The sequence below is a fragment of the Ruditapes philippinarum genome, unplaced genomic scaffold (genome assembly GCF_026571515.1).
Source record: "Ruditapes philippinarum isolate M1 unplaced genomic scaffold, ASM2657151v2 ctg2796_1_1_1_1, whole genome shotgun sequence".
Lineage (NCBI taxonomy): Eukaryota > Metazoa > Mollusca > Bivalvia > Venerida > Veneridae > Ruditapes > Ruditapes philippinarum.
This window is the reverse complement of record NW_026867353.1, coordinates 142501-162147: the sequence shown is the minus strand read 5'-3', so window position 1 is coordinate 162147 and position 19647 is coordinate 142501. Positions and strand designations below refer to the sequence as shown.

Sequence of the window (19647 nt, the reverse complement as noted above, 5' to 3'; positions counted from 1 at the left end):
ATGTTACCTCAGCTCTGGAAGTTTTAATTTATATGAATGTATTTGTCCTGGGGGCAAGGATTCCCAAAATGTATGCAATTCACTTTTCAGTATAACATTTTTTTTCTCTACCCTCATAATAGTAATGAAAACAGCACTCTTACATATTCATTTGAGCTTTCAGAACACAGCCAACAGATACGGCATGCCTCAGTGTCAATTCTAGGAGGGGGGATGGGGATGGTTAGTAGATGATCCCTTATGATTTTGAGGTCACCAGGTCAAAGGTCAAGGTCACAGGGGCCTTGACTAAGAAAAGCTTGTCCGCTCAATTACTTAAGAATGCTTTGGTCAACAGTCATCATATTTAGTATTGAGGTTATTTATGACTAGTAGATGACCTCTTTTGATATTAAGGTGACTATGTCAAAAGTCAAGGTCACAGGGATTTTGATATAATAAGCATGTCTGCTCAAATGCTTAAGAATGCCTGTCTGCAGTGTATTGATTTTGACATTTTCACTTTTAAAGCATGTAGAATACATAACTTAGCACTGGCTTTAGTAACCTCAGATTTGGCAGGGAGGTTGTCCTGCAGCTCTGAATGGCCACTGGTGATTCTGACAAAGTGGTATGCTGGGGTATTCAAGCCATGAAAATTTCAAAACTTAATGGAAGCCCTAAAAACCCATAAAAAAAAGGACAGAGGTCATTAATCTGAGTATTTGTATTTTGCTCTTTGAAATGAATGTTTTGTGTGGGTTAGTTTCAAATTAATTACAGGAAAGACAATGGGAAGCATTGACTAAATTTAGTTTATCTGTCATCTATTATGACTAAGACATCTTTATTATAACTTCCTGATTGGATTAAGATTACTGTATGATTTTATTGAAGCTACCAAAAAGAAGTAGGATAAAGCTACTTCAATATCTAACCTTTAACTTGCTGGCTTTTCTAATATTTAAAACTATGTCCCGTGAAAAACTTGAAATTTCTGACAGGTTAAAGTTCTGCCTCTTTAAGCACACATCTTTAACTTTTAGGGTTTATTGTCCCTTGGCAAAAGTTCATAACTCCTGCAGGAATTTTTTGTTCAGAAACATTTGTACCTTTGTGAGTTAAGCAATTTTCTTGTTAAGTTTTTTTCACAGCCATGTGTTTAAATATACAGTGTCAATGTTTAAATACCATACAAAGTTACTGTTTAGTTAAAGTACAATGAGAGTGTTTAATATTGATACAATTAAAACAAGTGTTTAATAATGATACACTTAAAACAATTTAAGTGCCTAATTTTGCAAAATTGGCTATACCCTTAATGTTTGATAAAATTTGTATTCATTCAATTTCCATACAATTTTACCATTTAATTACTTGTATAATACAAATGTACTTTGAACATACCTGTATCCACTATTTAATATATCACCCACCATTTCAATTAAGTACTATAATTTGGAAGTCAGAGACTGCAAAATGTCTGATATTGGAAGTCGCATTATATACATATATGTAAAGGAGGAAAAGCATTACATTTTGGAAGTCACAAGCCAAAATCAAGGGGTAAATGTTTTCAAAGCTTCCAATAATGGAGGCCTCAATATGTACATACATTGTACATGTATCTGATCACCACAGACCATATGAGCCGCGTCATGTCAAAACCAACGTATAATGCGTTTGCTACCAGCATGGATCCAGACCAGCCTGCGCATCCGCGCAGTCTGATCAGGATCCATGCTGTTCGCTTACAAACACTATTACAAGTAGAGAAACTGATAGCGAACAGCATGGATCCTGATCAGACTGCGGGGATGCGCAGGCTGGACTGGATCCATGCTGGTCGCAAACGCACTATGTTGGTTTTGTCGTGACACGGCACAAAATTTCATATTATTTGATAATGTTCTGATTGTTCATGTCAACTGTAAAACTATGCCAGCTCTGTGTGAAAAGTTAATACAAATACCATGCTCATTCCGAGTCATTGAGAAAACCATTTGTATAGGCTCATGAAATATGCAGGAGTTTTGCTGAAAATAGGCATTTATAAGAAGTCCCAATATCCCTTGACACTCTATGTAGAGTGGATAGTATATTTATATCTTTAATAATGTGGAAGCAAAGTGAACAGTTTCAAATAGCACAATTTTTTTTGCCGTTGTTATAAATTTTTGATAAGCAGAATTTGTAGCTATTATAATATGACTTGTATATGAATGCATACTTTGCGAGATAATAATTTGGCTTAATGTTTCATTTCATTTTAGTTAATTAGTCATGCTGTTATTGTACATGCATAAAGGTTTGTCTGCTAGCCTAGATAAGGATTATTTTGTATACAACACAGTCTGGTTGGCATTTTAAATATGAATGAATGTGCTGAATGGTGAGATATTGTAGTTAAACTGGGAGAGGTCAAAGGTCTTTGGGTTTTCAGGTTCATGAGTTGGCATCAGGCATCGGTTTCAACAACTTGTTTTCCATACAAGAGATTTACCGGAGGGCTGTTGAAATGTCGTAGCTTGACTGAAGGCAGACCTACGTTTGAACTTGCCCTCTGATTAATCTGATGATGCTTTCCAAAGTCAAGTTGTGTCTCACCATCAGACCACTGCCTATGTTGAGCTTGCACAGTCTTCTTTATGAAATGATATTGATAAAAAAGAATTTGTTTGCTTTTCTGGTTTATACGGTGATTTTAACACATTTTTTGGTGTCATTTCTTTTAAGCGGTTGATCTGTGCACTTCCATGAACAATTAATGTTACTGCACTATACTTTCTCAATAAGCTACATGTAGGTGATGGCTCGGTCAGCCTCTGATATGATTATGTAGTAATTGTATTTTACTTATTAAGTTATTTGATCATAGGCAACAGCCGTTACAATACCAGTACTGTTGGCTGACCATTTTCATCATGATATCGTTAAAAAAAATATTTGAATGTTTGGAAAAGGTGACAAGACAAGTTAAAGTCCATTTGAGAAGTTTAAAATAAAAAATGGACTGGCAGTCCTTGTACTCAATAGCAGTACAAGTTAAATCCTGCATTTAATAATAGCCTTGAGATAGGGTAGCGTAAAACATCAGGTTGCCAATTGATTGAGTAAATAATAGTCTAAGTGCATCTGTTCTTATATTGATTATAGAATTAACAAATAAACTATTTTTAATTATATCTTGAATGCGCTAATTGTTGTTTAATTGAACATTTTTTATGTTTCAGACATGTACAAAACAAGGCTTCTTGCACAAACAGAGCAATTTCCAGGTAGGTTTCAATTTTTCAGTGCATTTGCACTAAGTGTCAATAATTTCAAATGTAAATTTTTAGATATTGAGATATATATGAAACAATATTATTTATGGAATGCTGGGTTTTCATTAAAGGATTATTATTACATTGTAGTCACACTCAGAGCATCTTTTTCAAAATTTCACATGTGAATAACCTTTTCTTACTATAATCAGGATGGAAAAAAACAATTTTTTTTTGTAAATCTCAGTCACTATGAAAAAACGTGAGACTTGATCAAGAAATTGTAGCAACTTTCTCTAATACTCACATTTGTGTCCGGACTATAACTTTGTCATGCATTGAAGGATTTTAAAATAACTTGGCACAAATGTCTACCACATCAATATGACCAGTTGTGTGTAAGACCCATGTTCCAACCTCCAAGGTAAAGGTCACTCTAACAGTTTGAAGGTACTTATGCTCAAAAGAAGAGTTTGAAGATACACATTAGTTTTCAAACCGTAACATTGTCATGCATTGAAGGATTTTAAAATAACATGCCACCAAGATATTGTGTCGCATACAAGACCCTTGTACCAAGGTGTTAAGTTTGCTATAAATAGCACTTCATTTCACAAGAACAATATTAAGCAATTAGTTACTTTCGTTCTCTTTTCTTTTCATAATACCTGCATGCTTAAGAAACCTTTTCGGGGGCATTCATCACTTGTGTGACAGCTCTTGTTTTGTCTACATTGGGAAAACACATTTTTTTCAAGAATTACAAAGTATTGCTGGAAAGTCTGTGTAAGAAAATGTACAAAATTATGTAAGTTTGGATTTTTGCAAAAACTTGGATGATTTTAAAGAAATATAGTATTGGGAGAAGGCCTTTTATGGGCCTCTGTAATATATGGAGAAAAACCATGGGCTCAATCAAAGAGCTACAAAGTGATCAATTGGCACCTTCTGATATTAAAGTTTTATCACACAAGTATCCATACTGTCTGCATGCAACTTTTGTTTTCTAGTTAGATTCATAAAATTCGTAACTATAAATAGGACTGCAAGGGAGGTAACTTACAGTAACCAATAAACAAGTTATTGAAAATTAAATCAACAACATTATATTTTACAACATTTTAATTAATGCATTATCAAGTTTAAAACACGTATAACAGTTCATATATCTTTTTTCTTCTTGAATTAATATATAGACTGATCCGAGGCAATGGATATAGCTAGCAAAAACGTAATAATTCTATAAGAGATCGTCAATGACAGCATATATTTATGTTTTATGATTAATTGTATATAAATAAAGGGATTCAGCTACAAACTGTTTCACAATAAAAAGTAATTAAATATCATAACAGGCCGAATAACATAAGCGACACAGGTGTTCAATCCCATGAGCCTGTCAAACTGTTGATTGTCTTGTTAAATTTACGGATATCATTTTCACACCCCTGCAAGGAAGTTTTGATTGCATTTAACAGGTATTCATGAAGAAACATGTACACTAAGAATTTCTGAGCTAATTGAAATACACCAATCTTTCTAAATTGCAAAAATAGAAATATTGTATTTTTTCCAAGTAATCAAATTTTAAATTGTTAACATTGATTGAGTACTCAGTAAATAGTTACTCGTTTTCATCCCTTTTATTTTTTTTTGAATATAGACATAAATGAGTTAGTTCCACGAGGGAAGATATACATTAATGAATCCATTCCATGGTTTACATGAATGAATCCATTCCAGTATATACATTAATGATTAATGAATCCATTCCAGTTTATACATAAATGAATCCATTCCAGTTTATACATAAATGAATCCATTCCAGTATATACATACATGAATCCATTCCAGTATATACATAAATGAATCCATTCCAGTATATACATAAATGAATCTATTCCAGGGTATACATAAATGAACCCATTCCAGTATATACATACATGAATCCATTCCAGTATATACATAAATGAATCCATTCCAGTATATACATAAATGAATCCATTCCATGGTTTACATAAATGAATCTATTCCACATTTTATATAAATGAATACATTACAAAGGAAATTAACTGGTTTGTTATCATGCATGGTGTAAAACACTGATTCAAATGCAATTTTTGTTTGAATAGTTTAGTACCCCTAGGTTTGTGTTCTGACAATAAGAGCACTGTCACTTACTCCTACATTGTGATAGCCTGTCTTCTGATATAGGTCCAAATTTTACTCATTCTATAAATTTAAGTTATAATATCTGTAGGTGTAAGTTTAAACTATAGACTGATTATGAAATAATGTTTATAATGGTCACATGTTTGTTTTACTAAATTAAAGTACATGCACTTTAACTATACCAGTCCTTCAAATGGCATAGAATGTATTTCTAAATGATTGGTTAAATAAATTCTACATGTACAATGTACTTACATTTTGACTTGGGGAATTGAAAATGGAACATTAAAGTACATTTGTAATCAATATTTTGTGTTATATATCTGGGAAACAAGGTTGTAAGGTCACAGTTTCAAGGGATACTTTTATTGCATCATAAATCAGGATCACTTCTTCAGTTACAGACAAATATAAAAGTACTATATTATAGAGTGAGATATTAAAAAAATTCTATATATCATTTTACACATTGTGTAAGTGAAATTGTGATACTACGGAGTCATATTTTCAAGATGCTTGTCTAAATACAGATAATGTCTTTTTATTTGTTTTTGATTTTTACCTTCATATTAAAGTTCAAATTAAGGTCAAAAAGCCTAAAAACATAAAATTTGAAATTCTTGCATAGAAATATACATGTACATGTAGTCGAGAGTTAAATTAGAAATTCAATTTTTTTTGCATGTCATGATGATTTTAGCCAGGTTAACATGAAAAAAGGGAGTTAGAGAATAATCTGAAATTTTGCAAACAAGTTCAAGTCTACATCAAATGTTACACAATTCTAGAAAAACATTTCCAGGTCCTTCATTTCTCTTAAAGGACATTCGCTACAGTTTCATAATTATAGACAAACATGTATAGGTAGAATGAGAATTTCTAACTTTGCATCATTGGTTGAAAGATACGATAAAAAAAAATTCCGCTTTTGTTGTTTATTTCACATCTGACATTGAAATAACAAACTACAAAAATCAGTTTTAAGGGCAGAAAACTCAAAACTTAAATCATTGACCCCAATTTTTTTTGCCATTTAAAACGTTTCCTCTGCTATGGAACACTAAGATCATTGCAAAATTTTAAGAATTTCTATGACACTCGCTTTTCATTCTGCCTATTTGTACATGTATGTCAAGAAACAAAAACTGAAGGAAATCTCCTTAATTGACAAACTCATTCATGGTGATACAGCAGCCTTGAAATGATGTATTGTACATGTACTAAAGTGATATGTAGTAAGAGTTCCATTTATTGTTTTAATCCATTATTAATTGATAAAATACAAACACATGTACTATATATATAGAGAGAGAGAGCACACAGGGAACTGTCCAGATGATAGTCTCTCATGGAGCTAGCTATAGATGGATACGGGCTCATCAATATTTGATACAGTCCTCTCAAATGGCAATCTATAGATTGGTTTCTGGCTAGCAGTGGGAGCATTGAAATTCTCAGATCTTTTTATCAATAGTCAGCATAATGCTTGTCCCAGGATAGCGGCATTGTCTGTTTTTACTGTAGGTTCCTCGCAGGCATATTGTTTTAATGGATTTGTCACTACGTAAAATCATTAATTATTGAGGGTGTGTGTAATTTTTCTTGGTGACATTCAGGGCTTGCATATTTGAAAATTCGAGATTGATTTTTCATGGTTGTATTTGATTTTTTTTGTGGTTGTAGAGCATTTGATGGGGATGAGGGAGGGGTCATTGAGGGTAGTCAGAATAACCATTGCTTACATTGCAAATTAGAAAGATAAAAAAATATTTAAAAAAAGCAAGTAGGCCAGTTTAAGGCGAAGTAAAACAGGCACTTGATAGATTATATATTGTCAAAATAGATGTTACCCATGTATTTATATCTTGCCGAAGTTCTCATTTCTTTTTTAATGGTTCAGCACAGTTTAAGGGAAATATATTATTTATGACATGGAAATTTTTATATTGATAGAAAATAATTTATTTCACAAAAATCAGTTTTTGCAAATGAAATATGGCTGTTATAAACAGGTGGTCTTTTGAAACAGCTGTAGGATAGTTAAAAAAAATTATTTGATGTAGAGAATTTTTATAAACTCTTCTGAAATTTTACATGTACACTTTCTTTTCAGAGATGGAAAAGACGGTTTTTCAAATTAAAAGGAAGAAAACTGTACTATGCAAAAGATACAAAGGTAATTCTGTCAGAATTGGTTATATAATTATATTGGTTTTCCCCACTTGAAAATAAAACATAAATATGTCAGTTGTAAAATATTACTGTAACAGTAATATTTAAAAAGCATAATGTTCATCATATAAATAGTAATGATTATTGAGAAAAATATAGATCAGACAAAGTACATGATAAATATACGCCAGATGAAAATTGATTAACTTTTAGTGTTGTTTGACCATCCCAATTCAGTACAATATAATACTAAATGAAAATTAACAAAGTGAAATGTTGACAAAATGTCCAATAAAGTTGACAACGGCATACACTGGCAAACAAATTTTGCAAGCACTTGGCTAAATTTCCATAATGGACTTGTCCCCAGCATTGAGTTCAGAACTGTCCATTTTTGTGTTTGGAGGATTTCATAATCAAATAATGAATTTGTGCAGCCAGTTGTATAAAGTCAGATGACATAGATATAATATAGACTATCCCGCCCTCTGTACTTGATGCATTGGAAAATCATTATATTACATGAGTTGGTATATATCTTAATTGCTTACAGTACTAATATGTAAATTCAAGCCTGTTGGCAGCCACTGAATCTCATCATGTGACCATTGTAGACCAAAATCAGTTTGTTTATCCGTGTTGTCTGATCAAGGTCTGTATGTTATGATGCAGGGTTTTACTGTACCGTCATGTGTATATTTAGATTTTGTTCCCCTGTAAGAGTGGTGAATGATTTTGTCCAGAGTGAAAGAATGGACAAGTCCAAATGAGTAAAATTTGTTGAATTTTCATGTATATATTTTGTTTATGCAACTTCCAATTTTTACTTTGATTTATTCTTTATTGATATGTTAAAAAAACAAAACAAAAAAACCTGAACAAAACAACGCATTGCTACAATGTACTTGATACTGCCTCATTTGGAAACAAAATTTAATTATCACATCGTGGTACTGATAATGAATTTAGTGTTCCCTGTGCTGATTGATTTATACAGACTTATATGTTTATTTATAGCACATCTAGTCGCTGAATGTCTTGAATGTTTGCAATAAATATATTCTATATGTATATTACAGTCATCAATATTCGATGAGATAGAGTTGACAGATTTGAGTGTAGCAGAATGTAGTACAAAGAACATCAATCACAGTTTTCAGGTAAAGATTACTTCACCACCCTAAACCCCCCCACATCCCCGACCCCCACCAACACATCCCCATCCCAAAATTTCCAATCTTTATCCTGCACTGGGATGGCTAAACACATATTGCTTGGTTACGAAATGGTTGTAACTACATCCCTTTTGCACGAAGCCCTCAATATACACGCAGATTTTTTTCCTTTATCACCAACGCGGCCATATTTCTCACCTGCAGCCCTCACTATGATCCCAAAATAAACATAGTCTAGCACACAACCTCTCCTATCATCTTCTCCTGGTTCAATCCTAATGGGAGTAATAGGCCTATAAAGGCCCATTTACAAAAAAGGAACACATTACACATCTTTGCTTCTTATGCTTTTTGGAAATTAGTTTAAGTTAAAGCGATTCAGTATTTTTGTGTGTTAGGGAAAATACTACTTTGCTTTTGTTTACAAAATGAGTAACATTCAGTGGTACTTACATCTGGTGATGCAATGTTAGCATCTGATATGTTTGAAATCCATCATTAAAACATTATAAAACATATATGTTTCCTCTTCCTTAAAGCAGCACGCCTCCAGATCCCAAATCCTGCTAATTTTCATGAAAATTTTGAAAATATATTAAAAAGTAAAATTTTGAGAAGTGAACAAAGAAAATAATTAACACATTGCAAACAGCACTTACAACCAATGTTAATTACCAAAAAACAGGTCAAAATATGCAAAGATAGCCCTGACTGTGTTAGTAAAGCAGTAGAAATATGGTGGTAAATACTGTCAAATATATTGCACATAACATGTAAAATTAATTCTTAAATCTTTGATTTTTGTTTACTTTTCTTAAAATTAAAGTACATCTTTCTCAAGTTTGAAATATTTTGGCTCCTCGTCCAAGCTCAAACTCAAATCTCCAGTCATTGATTGGTCAGAAACTGTCACACAATGTACACTGGCCAATGAAAATCCTGAGATTTGAGACAGAACTCAGAAAAAAAGTTTTAAAACCTTGAGGCCAGGAGAAATGAAACTTTAAAGTATAGAAAAATATTCATTTATTGAGCTAGATGTGACTTTAAACTTGACTTATGACAAGATTGTGTTCAGGGGGGGGGGGGATTAAATTTTGAAATGTAGTATTAGTAATAGATTGAACTGGTCGACAGTTGACACATTTTTCCATGAGACTTTCAAAAATAGGTAAAATAATAGAAATATCATGTATCATTTGGATACTCTTTTTAATATTTCAATTGCAGGATAATGAAATGTCGAGAGAGAAGTTTGGGTGATTTTGTATAAAAATCTATGTGATGAATAATAATATTTTGGTCTAGAACAATTTATTATCTGTCAATGTCGAATCATGACTGTATCTTACACTCACCAACAGCATCTATATAATTATAATTATTTTGTGGTTTATTCTCACCTATGATACTAAATACTATCAACATAATTATTTATGGTTTTACTGACCATCTATTATTATATAGACTAATTCACTTTAATACATGACCTACTATTGCTATACCTTGTTAAGCTTTTTACTGGCCTATAAAATTAGATGATGATAATAATAAAGAACGTAGTAGAATTACTTAAAATGTGTACAGTTAGGTTTTAAAGAAAAAAATATGATTAAAGGGAGGTAAACAATGAATACCTGTTGCTCTGTGATTGTGAAAGAGTTGATGTTCTTGAACATTGGATAAGTTTGTGCAGAAATGAGTTAACCATTTGTTTACTTTATTGATATTGATTAACTTCCTGATGAGTAAATAAATGTTCAAACATTGGAACCAGTACATTTACAAATGTAAAAAATATTCTCGATCACCCAGGTTACACTCTATTTTTCTCGTGTTTAGCTTATTAGAAAAAGCATCAGCAGATTTTTAAACCATTGGTCACTGATTCAATCTTTGGGCAATGCAAAATTTCTTTGTGACAACAAATGATCTCAGAAAATGAGTCTGTTAAATGTTCATTTGTCTCTCAATGCTGATTCAGTAATCATGTGGAAATGGCAGTCTGTGAAATTAGGGTTTAAAAATTGTTTTCATTCGGGCAACCAATTCAAGAAAATCTGGTTGTCCGAAGTAAAAACTGGTTGTCCGAATATTTTCATCAGAGCATATCCAAGGAATTATTGATCAAATCTGCAAAAACAGTCATAAATGTAAGCAAACTAATTGTATTTGATATCTTGCATTTTATTACTATTTGTTGACATTTTGATGAATACTTTCTGCAAATTTTTACTTGTCCATTGGGCAAAGTAAACTTTTAAAAATTCGTTGTCCGGGCCAAAAAAAATGGTTGTCTTAGACAATAGGACAACTGCTAATAGCGCAGACTGAAATAGTAGTCTGTTAGTTGTGGTAAAAGTGGCAACAGGTTTTATAATCAAGATAAAACAAGTTAAAATCATATTCCACAGCTTGGGAAAGTTTTAATGATTTAAAGATATTTCATCCAACTTGTTTCAAAATTGTTTGAATAAACTTTTATTCCAAGAATTTTGTTGACAATTATAATCAATCAATAGAAGAAGGTCTTTGTAAACTGTTGACCGTCATAATCAGTGATAGATTCCTCATAACTCTCTATACATGGAACTATATTTAGTTAAGAGTTGTAAATAAGTTAAAGGCCTATTATGGGCCAAAAAGCTTTTACTTTCATTTTTCAAAAGCTATTTATTTTTGGTGTCTTGTTTTAATTTCCAAAAAAGTATTGATATCATTCTTTAGTTTATTAAATTGACTAGGCAAAGGGAGACAATGGTGAATGATATAGTAAGAACACTTAGAGTTAGCTCCCTTGTTAAACACTTGGTGTATTTATTTGAAGGTATTTTTCTTTCTGTTAAGACAGCCTATCATTAGGTTCTAAGGAAAATGAATTCAAATTCCCTTGAATTGTTATTTGCTTTCCTTATGTAGGTAATCTTGGAAGATTTAAATTAGTAATGTACAGCAAGCTACAGCTTGTTTTAACCATATTCAAGTCCTATTTGTACTTGTGTCATTGACCCCAGAAGGGATCGAACCCCCACAATCTCTGGTTTGAATGGCAGATACCTTATAACCATAAAAAGGCAAGCTATACATGTTGCTAATAAATGCCTACAGGAATTTAAATGGTTCTTTTGTGTCAAAAATGTTTTGGTTACCTGTATTATTTTGAAATCTTGAGAGCTAGGACTACTTTTTTTACATGCAGAAACAAAATTGTCTACAGTATAGCTGGAATGTAGCAGTGATAATGATGGTAGCTTTGATAGAAACATCAAACTCTTGTAATTGTTGGCGGAAAATTTCCTGGTAATTGGTGGTATCATTTGAAGATGAAATCTTCCTTTCAACATGCTCTAACCTGCAACTGTACTGATTTAATTGCTACTGAATTTTATTCTGTTTTCTGTGTTTATTCTGCAAGGTTGTTTTGTCCTCTTTCACAAGTTTTAGGGGGCAAGCTTAGCTGCCTAAACTTTTAAAGGAACTCCACTGAAGTGCAAAGGCTTAAAAACTTAAGATTTGAAATTCTTAGATATATTAAGTGAAGCACTTAAAGAATGGAAAAATCTGTAAAGGATAACAAAGAAATATACTCAGAATTAAATTGAAAATCAGTTTTTGTCTGATTCTTAGCCAGATTCTTAGCCAGATTCTTAGCCAGATTTGAGTGTAATTTGGGTCTTTTTGCACAGTCAAAATGATTATACTGAAAATATGGAGGTGAAGGAAAGACCTGAAAAGTTATTGGTCCAGATCTACATCAATTGATACACAAATCTTGGGAAAATATTTCCAGTCAAGTAATGTCAAAAAACCTCAGTGGAGTCCCGACATAATTTTTGACCAAAACAAAAATGAGCCATTGATGCCTTGATTATAGCTCACATCAGCATATATAAAGCATCCAAATGAAGGAAATTGAAACTACTTGGCAGAAATTTTAACTGTAATGACAAAAAGTCTTATACATTTTCCTTAATTCTTACAGTAGAAAGTTGAATAACCTGTCAATGCTCACAGACAACTGTAATATCAGGAAATAATTTGAATTACAGTATAAATGAGGAAATTGTTTCATTCTTTGATCATCATTTAATTTGTAAAAGGACCATTAGTTAGGCTCAGAGCAGTTTTGCATGACTTCACTGAACTATGGTTGGTATAAGTTTAGCTTTATGCGGAAATTCAAAATGTGTCTCTGTAATAGCATGAATTAATTGTTCCATATGTAATAAGTCAATAAGTCAATAATTTTACAATTTCAGCGTGGCAAGGTTTAATAAAATCATCTCATATAATCGTAATATGGTGAACATTTATTTTAAGAATTATCCTAAAATAATTTATCTTATAGATATCGTAATGGTGATGAAGGCTGATTATAATAATCCCCTTTTGTTCTGGGGCATCAGTGGCTGAGTTGTTCATGTTGTTGACTTTAAGCTGCTTGCCCCTCAATGCTTCAGGTTTGACTACTGATGGACTTATTATTCTTTTATGAACAATCTCAGAGAACATTGGTGATTATCTACTCAGATGGCTGTTTGTGCCTGAACTTATGCAAAAGAAGGGCATCTGAGGCCATCATTCACAGTAAAGCTGTCAAAGTCACCATATGGAAGCAGTAATTATAGACTTTACCTTAGTCAGGTTTCAAATCTTTGCTTCATTACCATTAAGCTTTTCAAGTATTTAGCTGAAGTCCTCGAAACTAGTAAATTGATTTAATGAACTCCTCCAAAACAAAGCAGTCCAAGTTCAACTTCATCATGAAACATTTAACATTGTGAAGGTTAATGTTTTAGATTTTGTATCAAAGTTCCACTGTGCCCTATTTTTCTTTTCATCTGTGCACTTTACTATCAGAATTATGATACTCTTAATGCATGTGAATTATTGAGACATGCCAGAATTTACCTGATTTCCCGAAACACCTGTTAGTGTATAGCATATACCTGTATAATAAATCTAACTGACAGAATAATCATCAAGGAGTTCACATGGTCAAAGACCTAGTGTTTTAGTTATTATTATACTTAAACCATAACCTGCTAAATATGATAAAAGGGACTTGATAAACTTAAGTTTTAAGAACTGTTTATTTGTGGATATCATCATGAAAATTTAAAGTAAAGCCAGCCCATAGGGTAGTTCTTGGGAAGACTGTATGGATATATAGTCTGGCCTAGCTCTGCAGTGGTGGCAATAATAAAGGTTGAATTTGGTTCTAGAAGGTAAAGAGTTAACCCTGATAAGCTTGATTACTGGTACTGAGATAAAGTAACTATGGCAGTAAAAAATCTGTGTGTAGGTGTTTGAAGGGTTCCAGTTGGTCACTTGCAGTGAAATTTGTAATTATTGGTAAGTCATCCAGGAAGATTGACCGTCATCCAAAATGTGTTGACTTGAACCAACCAAACTTAATGATAAGAAATTATTTAAACCTTACTTTCCTAACAGAAAGTTGGCATTTAATAAGTTTTCTATTAGATTTCCACTAATTAAGATTTTTCTTCTCCTAACTAATTAATAAGAGTTGTTTTTTTTCCTTATACAAAGTAACGACTTCAAAGCATTTTTGGCTCAAGTTTAACTGTTACAAGTTTTACCATATATTTTTTTTTTTGGAATTTCCATCAAGAATGAAACTCCTACAGGATATATAAATACATATATACATATATATTTCATGTGTATAGAACATTGGATAAAAGTTTATAGTTTTCCCATATCATACAATCACCTAGAGAACTGGCAGAGCAGTTAAGTTGTAGGTAAAAGAAGATACATCTTGGGGGGAAAATCATGACTGATTGATAATACTGTATTTTGGCAGAAGCCTATGTGATAAGAGGAATAATTTGGCTTCCATGTCAGTAGAGAATATATTGTAACTTTTAACTTTTAACACTTGCTGGGAATTACTCGCATTTTTTTGTTTTATCCTTTCCGCTTTTGTTGTACATGTATGTATTTTTCTCTCTATCTTGGTTTTTTGATGTTTCATAGTTATGATAGTGTAGGCTTCTCATAATGGAATGGATTTCTTGAAATATATTTTACAGGTTAAATATTATAGGTAAGATTGAAAATGCTTTATTTTATCTGTTTTTTGTTGAGGTGTTTTTTTCTGTTGCTTTTTTTTTTGCATGATCATGGCACATACTGCTGCTATGTGTATGACATATGAAAACAGTTATTATTATGATTGAAGTGTAAAGTTTTTGAGTTATTTTATTGAAAAATATGTGAACACGAAAATATTAAGATTTCAATTTATACAGGAGTGGAGGATGATTTTAAAACTGCTGGATTTCAAGTTTGAGTTTAAGGTGACTTCAGCATACCTGTTTATAATTATCAGTGTACCGGTTTATATACAGTGACATACTGTATCAGATGAAAAACTAAAATGTTAAAAAAGCAGCTTATAAGGTTTTGCGAAGTCAGACCAAAATATCAATATAAGGAAGTGCAGGCAGACTTGGGTCTATACGTGCAGCTTTACAAGTCATAAATTGTCAGGTTTAAACCCAGTACCTACTGAAGTTTTCTTATGGATTTGCACTGCTTTGAATTTGAAATAGTTTATATTTTAAATTTTTGAATTTTAAAGTGAATTGGTTTATAGTGAAGATCTGTGTTACAATAATGATTATGTGATTTATTTCTATCAGTTGAAATAAATCATGTAAGATTATACATGACAAACCAACATGTGGTTTCGAAATGACCAAACTCCGGTGATGTCTGATCCATGCTTTTGCTTGTTTCACAAATGTTGAAATAACATATTAAAATTAGATCCCCAAACCCTATTTTTTCATACCTATATTACATATTATGGCAGATTAATAACTTTGATTCCAAATAAAATACTTATTTATATAGCATATTAAAATCTTTCATACTAAATTATCTCTAAAATTTCATACAAATACTTATTTTCTCAAGGAATATTTGTAAGAATATCCAAAAATGATATGATTTTTTATAGTATTTATCAACTTTTGAAAAACTTCTGGAAAATGTGCCCATTGTAGACCAATCCACTTTAAAAGAGTCGATTTTTATATGATGATAAAAAATTTGAGCTACCAACAGTGTAAAGCCTGGTCAGACTGCAAGGATGTGCAGGCTGGCCTGGTTGGCACTATACTGGTAGACAAGGCTAATCATTGTTGGTACCTAGGCTATATAGGTTACTGGTTAAAGTTGCAAAAGCCTTGTAAATCATAATGGTAGAATGTAATTATGTGGGCTGATAATAACTTCTTAGCATTTAATGATACTAGATTGTTTTTGATATTGGTTATCTTTGAATGATCAGAATGTAGAAGATTGCATATTATAGATTTAATTTACATTATAGTTTCTTAGATAAGTGAAAATATTTAACATTGATCTTTCCTTTGAGAATTTTTTTTTGTTTCTTCAGAAGTTTTGGAATATGACCTATACTTTAAGGATTTTTGGGAATTACAGCATGAAAGTGACAGGGTAGTGTAGCCTAAATGATAGGTTCAAGTCAATGGTTTTTAATTTATCGCAGATAAAAGTGGCTTACAACTTCTACTGTTATTTAATATTGTTATAATAAAATTTATACAGACTTTATACATGTGAAAAAAAAACTTAAAGAAAGTCATCTGATAAATTTATAAGACAGTATGAATAGTTTTGTATCTTACAGCAGTGCCGTTTCCTGTCACATTTTCTATAACCAACCGTGTGGCTAACGCGAGGTATTTCCATAATTCGGATTTTCTAAAAGCTCCGGCTTTGAAATAGAAATTGAGATCAAGTCAGCGGATAACCTCTATTGATATGCATTATTTAGAACTCTAGTTCTATTTAGTATTGGAGGAAATATAGGAATATAGGAAAAAGAATGTCTGATTAAGTTTTTGTCGGAGAATAGGAAGTGATTTGTTACTGAATATTGTATTTTGGTGGCCCACTTCTTAATTTTGGGAGAAGAAATTTCTTGCGGGTTTTATTCTGTCATTATTTGAGATTGGCTGTTTTTTTGTTGTATTTTTTTTTAAAGGCATAATATACCTCAGAAAGGAATTTTTGTTCTTCTTCTAAGAAAGGGCAAACGTTTTATAGCTTATAACATGTTTTGCATTGAAGAAAGTTGTGCTAAATGTGAATTTATTTGTCATAAAAGTAGCAAAATGTAAACAAAGTAGTATTTTGACTTCCATACAAAATACAAACACACTAAATCTGTATTTCTAAAATTAATTGTCAAAAAGGAACAAAAACAAAATATGGTTTAGATAATTGGTCAATGAGTAACATTTTTGAATCTTTAGCAGCAGTCACTGAAAAAATATTTGTGAAAAATAAAAAATAAAATATTTCTAGAGCAAAATGGGCCTTTAACATTGACAATTTACATACAAAATGAGTGTGTCATATTATAAAAACACACTGATAAAATTCTGATATCGTGAAATCAAATGTTAGACATAAATTATTTACTGACATATTTTAGTTTCCTCTGGTAGACATTAAGCAGTGTGAAAAAAAAGTTTTGAACACATAAAGGGTTGACCTTAATGATTCCTGGTTCGAAAGGCTGGTACCTACCTCCACTATATTTTATTATACAAATTTATTCTGACAAGGTGATTATATCTATCATGCTTGACTATTGGCAGGAAAAAATGTCTGGAAACTAGGTAGATCTAGTTCTTGGACAAATATTTGTATAATCTATAATAATAATATCCATGAATGTGTATTATAGAATAGTCAACTTCTTTATAAAACAAAAATTAAGAAGTCTTATGAGAACTGTCTGTTCTTTTTGTAGACAGATTTTTTAGCTAACTAATTTTAAAAACTCTTCAGGACTTTTTGTAAAAAAGGGGACCTGTACAAAACACTGTATGTAAAACCAGAAGTAATTAGCTTTTAGGTGTTTAGTGACACAACCTTGTAAAGTATCAAGTTCTGAACATTTTGCAAAGTGATTTATATGAATTGGTAATGCCATTTTAAATCATACTGCTTTTTATATACATCAGGTGTTTGAATGCCATGAGGAACTGAGGGGCTCTTGTTTGCTTTAAAATTATGATTCCTTTAGCATGTTAGCTAGTTGAAGTTGGGTTTTATTCTCATTTCAAGTTCTACTGACACATTACTGTGTCAATTCACTTAATTTCGTGGGCATGAAATTTTGTGATTTTGTCACAAAAACATTTCCATGTGTTCTTAAATTTGTTGAATGATTATTTCTCCAAAGGGTAAAAATTTTTAAATAGTGTAATGCAAATAATCTTACAGCAGACAAATTGAAATTTTGTTGGATCTTAAATTCATGGATTGACTTATTCGCAAAAAACAATTGACAGTTAATTTCCCACAAATAATAATGATTTTGCAGTATATAAACAGAATTAAGAGACTCTCAATTGTCAATGGGTTCAATGGGACTTAAAACCATCTACCAGTATCCTGTACTTTATAAGTTGACTTTTGGTTGAAACTTCATCATGGAATTTTAATGTGTTGTATGATTATGTAACATCAATATTGTTACATTGTAAGGGTGCTATATATATATCAGGTTAACTGGTGAAGGAATAACTCATAATCCCCTATTATTGCATTATTTCAAGCATGAGCTGACAGTTAGATTTGAACTTTTGACCATACTTAAACTAACTGAATAGACTGACATGGGAGGCTTCAAACCCTCAGTGGCAGGGGGCAAGTGAGTCTTAGTGAATGATCTTAACCACCTGGCTATGAAAACCCCTTTTGTCATGTAGTTTCAAGTAGGTCACTTACAGTAGGTCACTGGTTAGAAGTTCTTACCCATACAGCCTAAAATACCTAACATTCTAGCCCAATAATTCTAGAAAGTAGTATTAAGTGAAACATTGAGATTTCCTGTTCCCTGAAATCATGAAAATCTAGACTAAAATTATGTCAGTCTGATAGAAAATCAGACAAACAAATAGATTTCATTTATCTAAAGTTTCATAAACTAACATCAAAAATCGAGAAATAGTTCTCTTTTTCTGGTACAGTATTTTGGTAGTTTTGTATATTGAACACTATGTTTGGGGAAATGTGATTTATGTATAGGATATCGACCGAGTACGAGGTCTTTCTGTTTAGGAAAGACCTGGTCACGAATTTCATGTGACACCGAGAGCGCGTAGCGCTCGAGGTGTTTCATGAAATTCGTGACCAGGTCTTTCCTAAACAGAAAGATCGATGTACGAGGCCGATATCCAACTTACACACCGTTAAAACTATATTGCATTGAGCAATGGCTGATTCGAAGCATTTGAAATACTCAAATATTATTTTTAACACAACGCATATTCAGGTAAGTTTTTATCAACGTTCTTACAATATATATTTTGCATTTAAATTTGCTTTCCCCTTTAAAATAAAAAATCAAAAAAGCTAAATGTGCAATTTGTCAATAATCAAGTGAATAGATCTGTAATAGAAGGTATGTTAAAGAATAAATAATTATGTTGATAGTATTTCGTACAAGACAATGCAGATTCTAGGACATTTGCCCCCGGACAGTTGCCCAACCCCCGACTTTCTTTCCCCCTTTTTTGCCGTTGTGGAATCTCGTGTATAGATTTTTTGTATGCGAATGGTAACATTTTAGTTTTATTTATTTATGGGTGCTATTTTGACTTTCACAAATTTGCGCGAGAGTTTTTGTGTATTTAAGCACAATGAAATTTTGACAATAGGCGATGAATTATGTTAGCAAACAGTTCAAAACAATAAAATATTTTTTTTAAAACAGGGAGGGGTGGGGGGGGGGGGGTAAATGTCCGCCCCTTCCAATGACGCCACTGCAAAAAGAGGGCAAACTTCCGGGGGGGGGGGGGGGGGGGGGG

General features: G+C 32.0%; 1 protein-coding gene across 8 annotated transcripts in view; it reads left to right on the top strand.

Annotated features, from left to right (window-relative positions):
* LOC132735798 (diacylglycerol kinase delta-like) overlaps positions 1–19647 on the top strand; it is an 88315-nt gene that overhangs the window by 2530 nt on the left and 66138 nt on the right. For 3 of the 8 annotated variants that reach the window (XM_060722794.1, XM_060722795.1, XM_060722793.1), the window contains exons 2-4: positions 3213–3257; positions 7531–7593; positions 8669–8749. In XM_060722794.1, coding sequence (XP_060578777.1) covers positions 3213–3257; positions 7531–7593; positions 8669–8749 — 189 coding nt within the window. The other 5 variants (XM_060722800.1, XM_060722796.1, XM_060722799.1 and 2 more) reach the window with 5 other exon arrangements.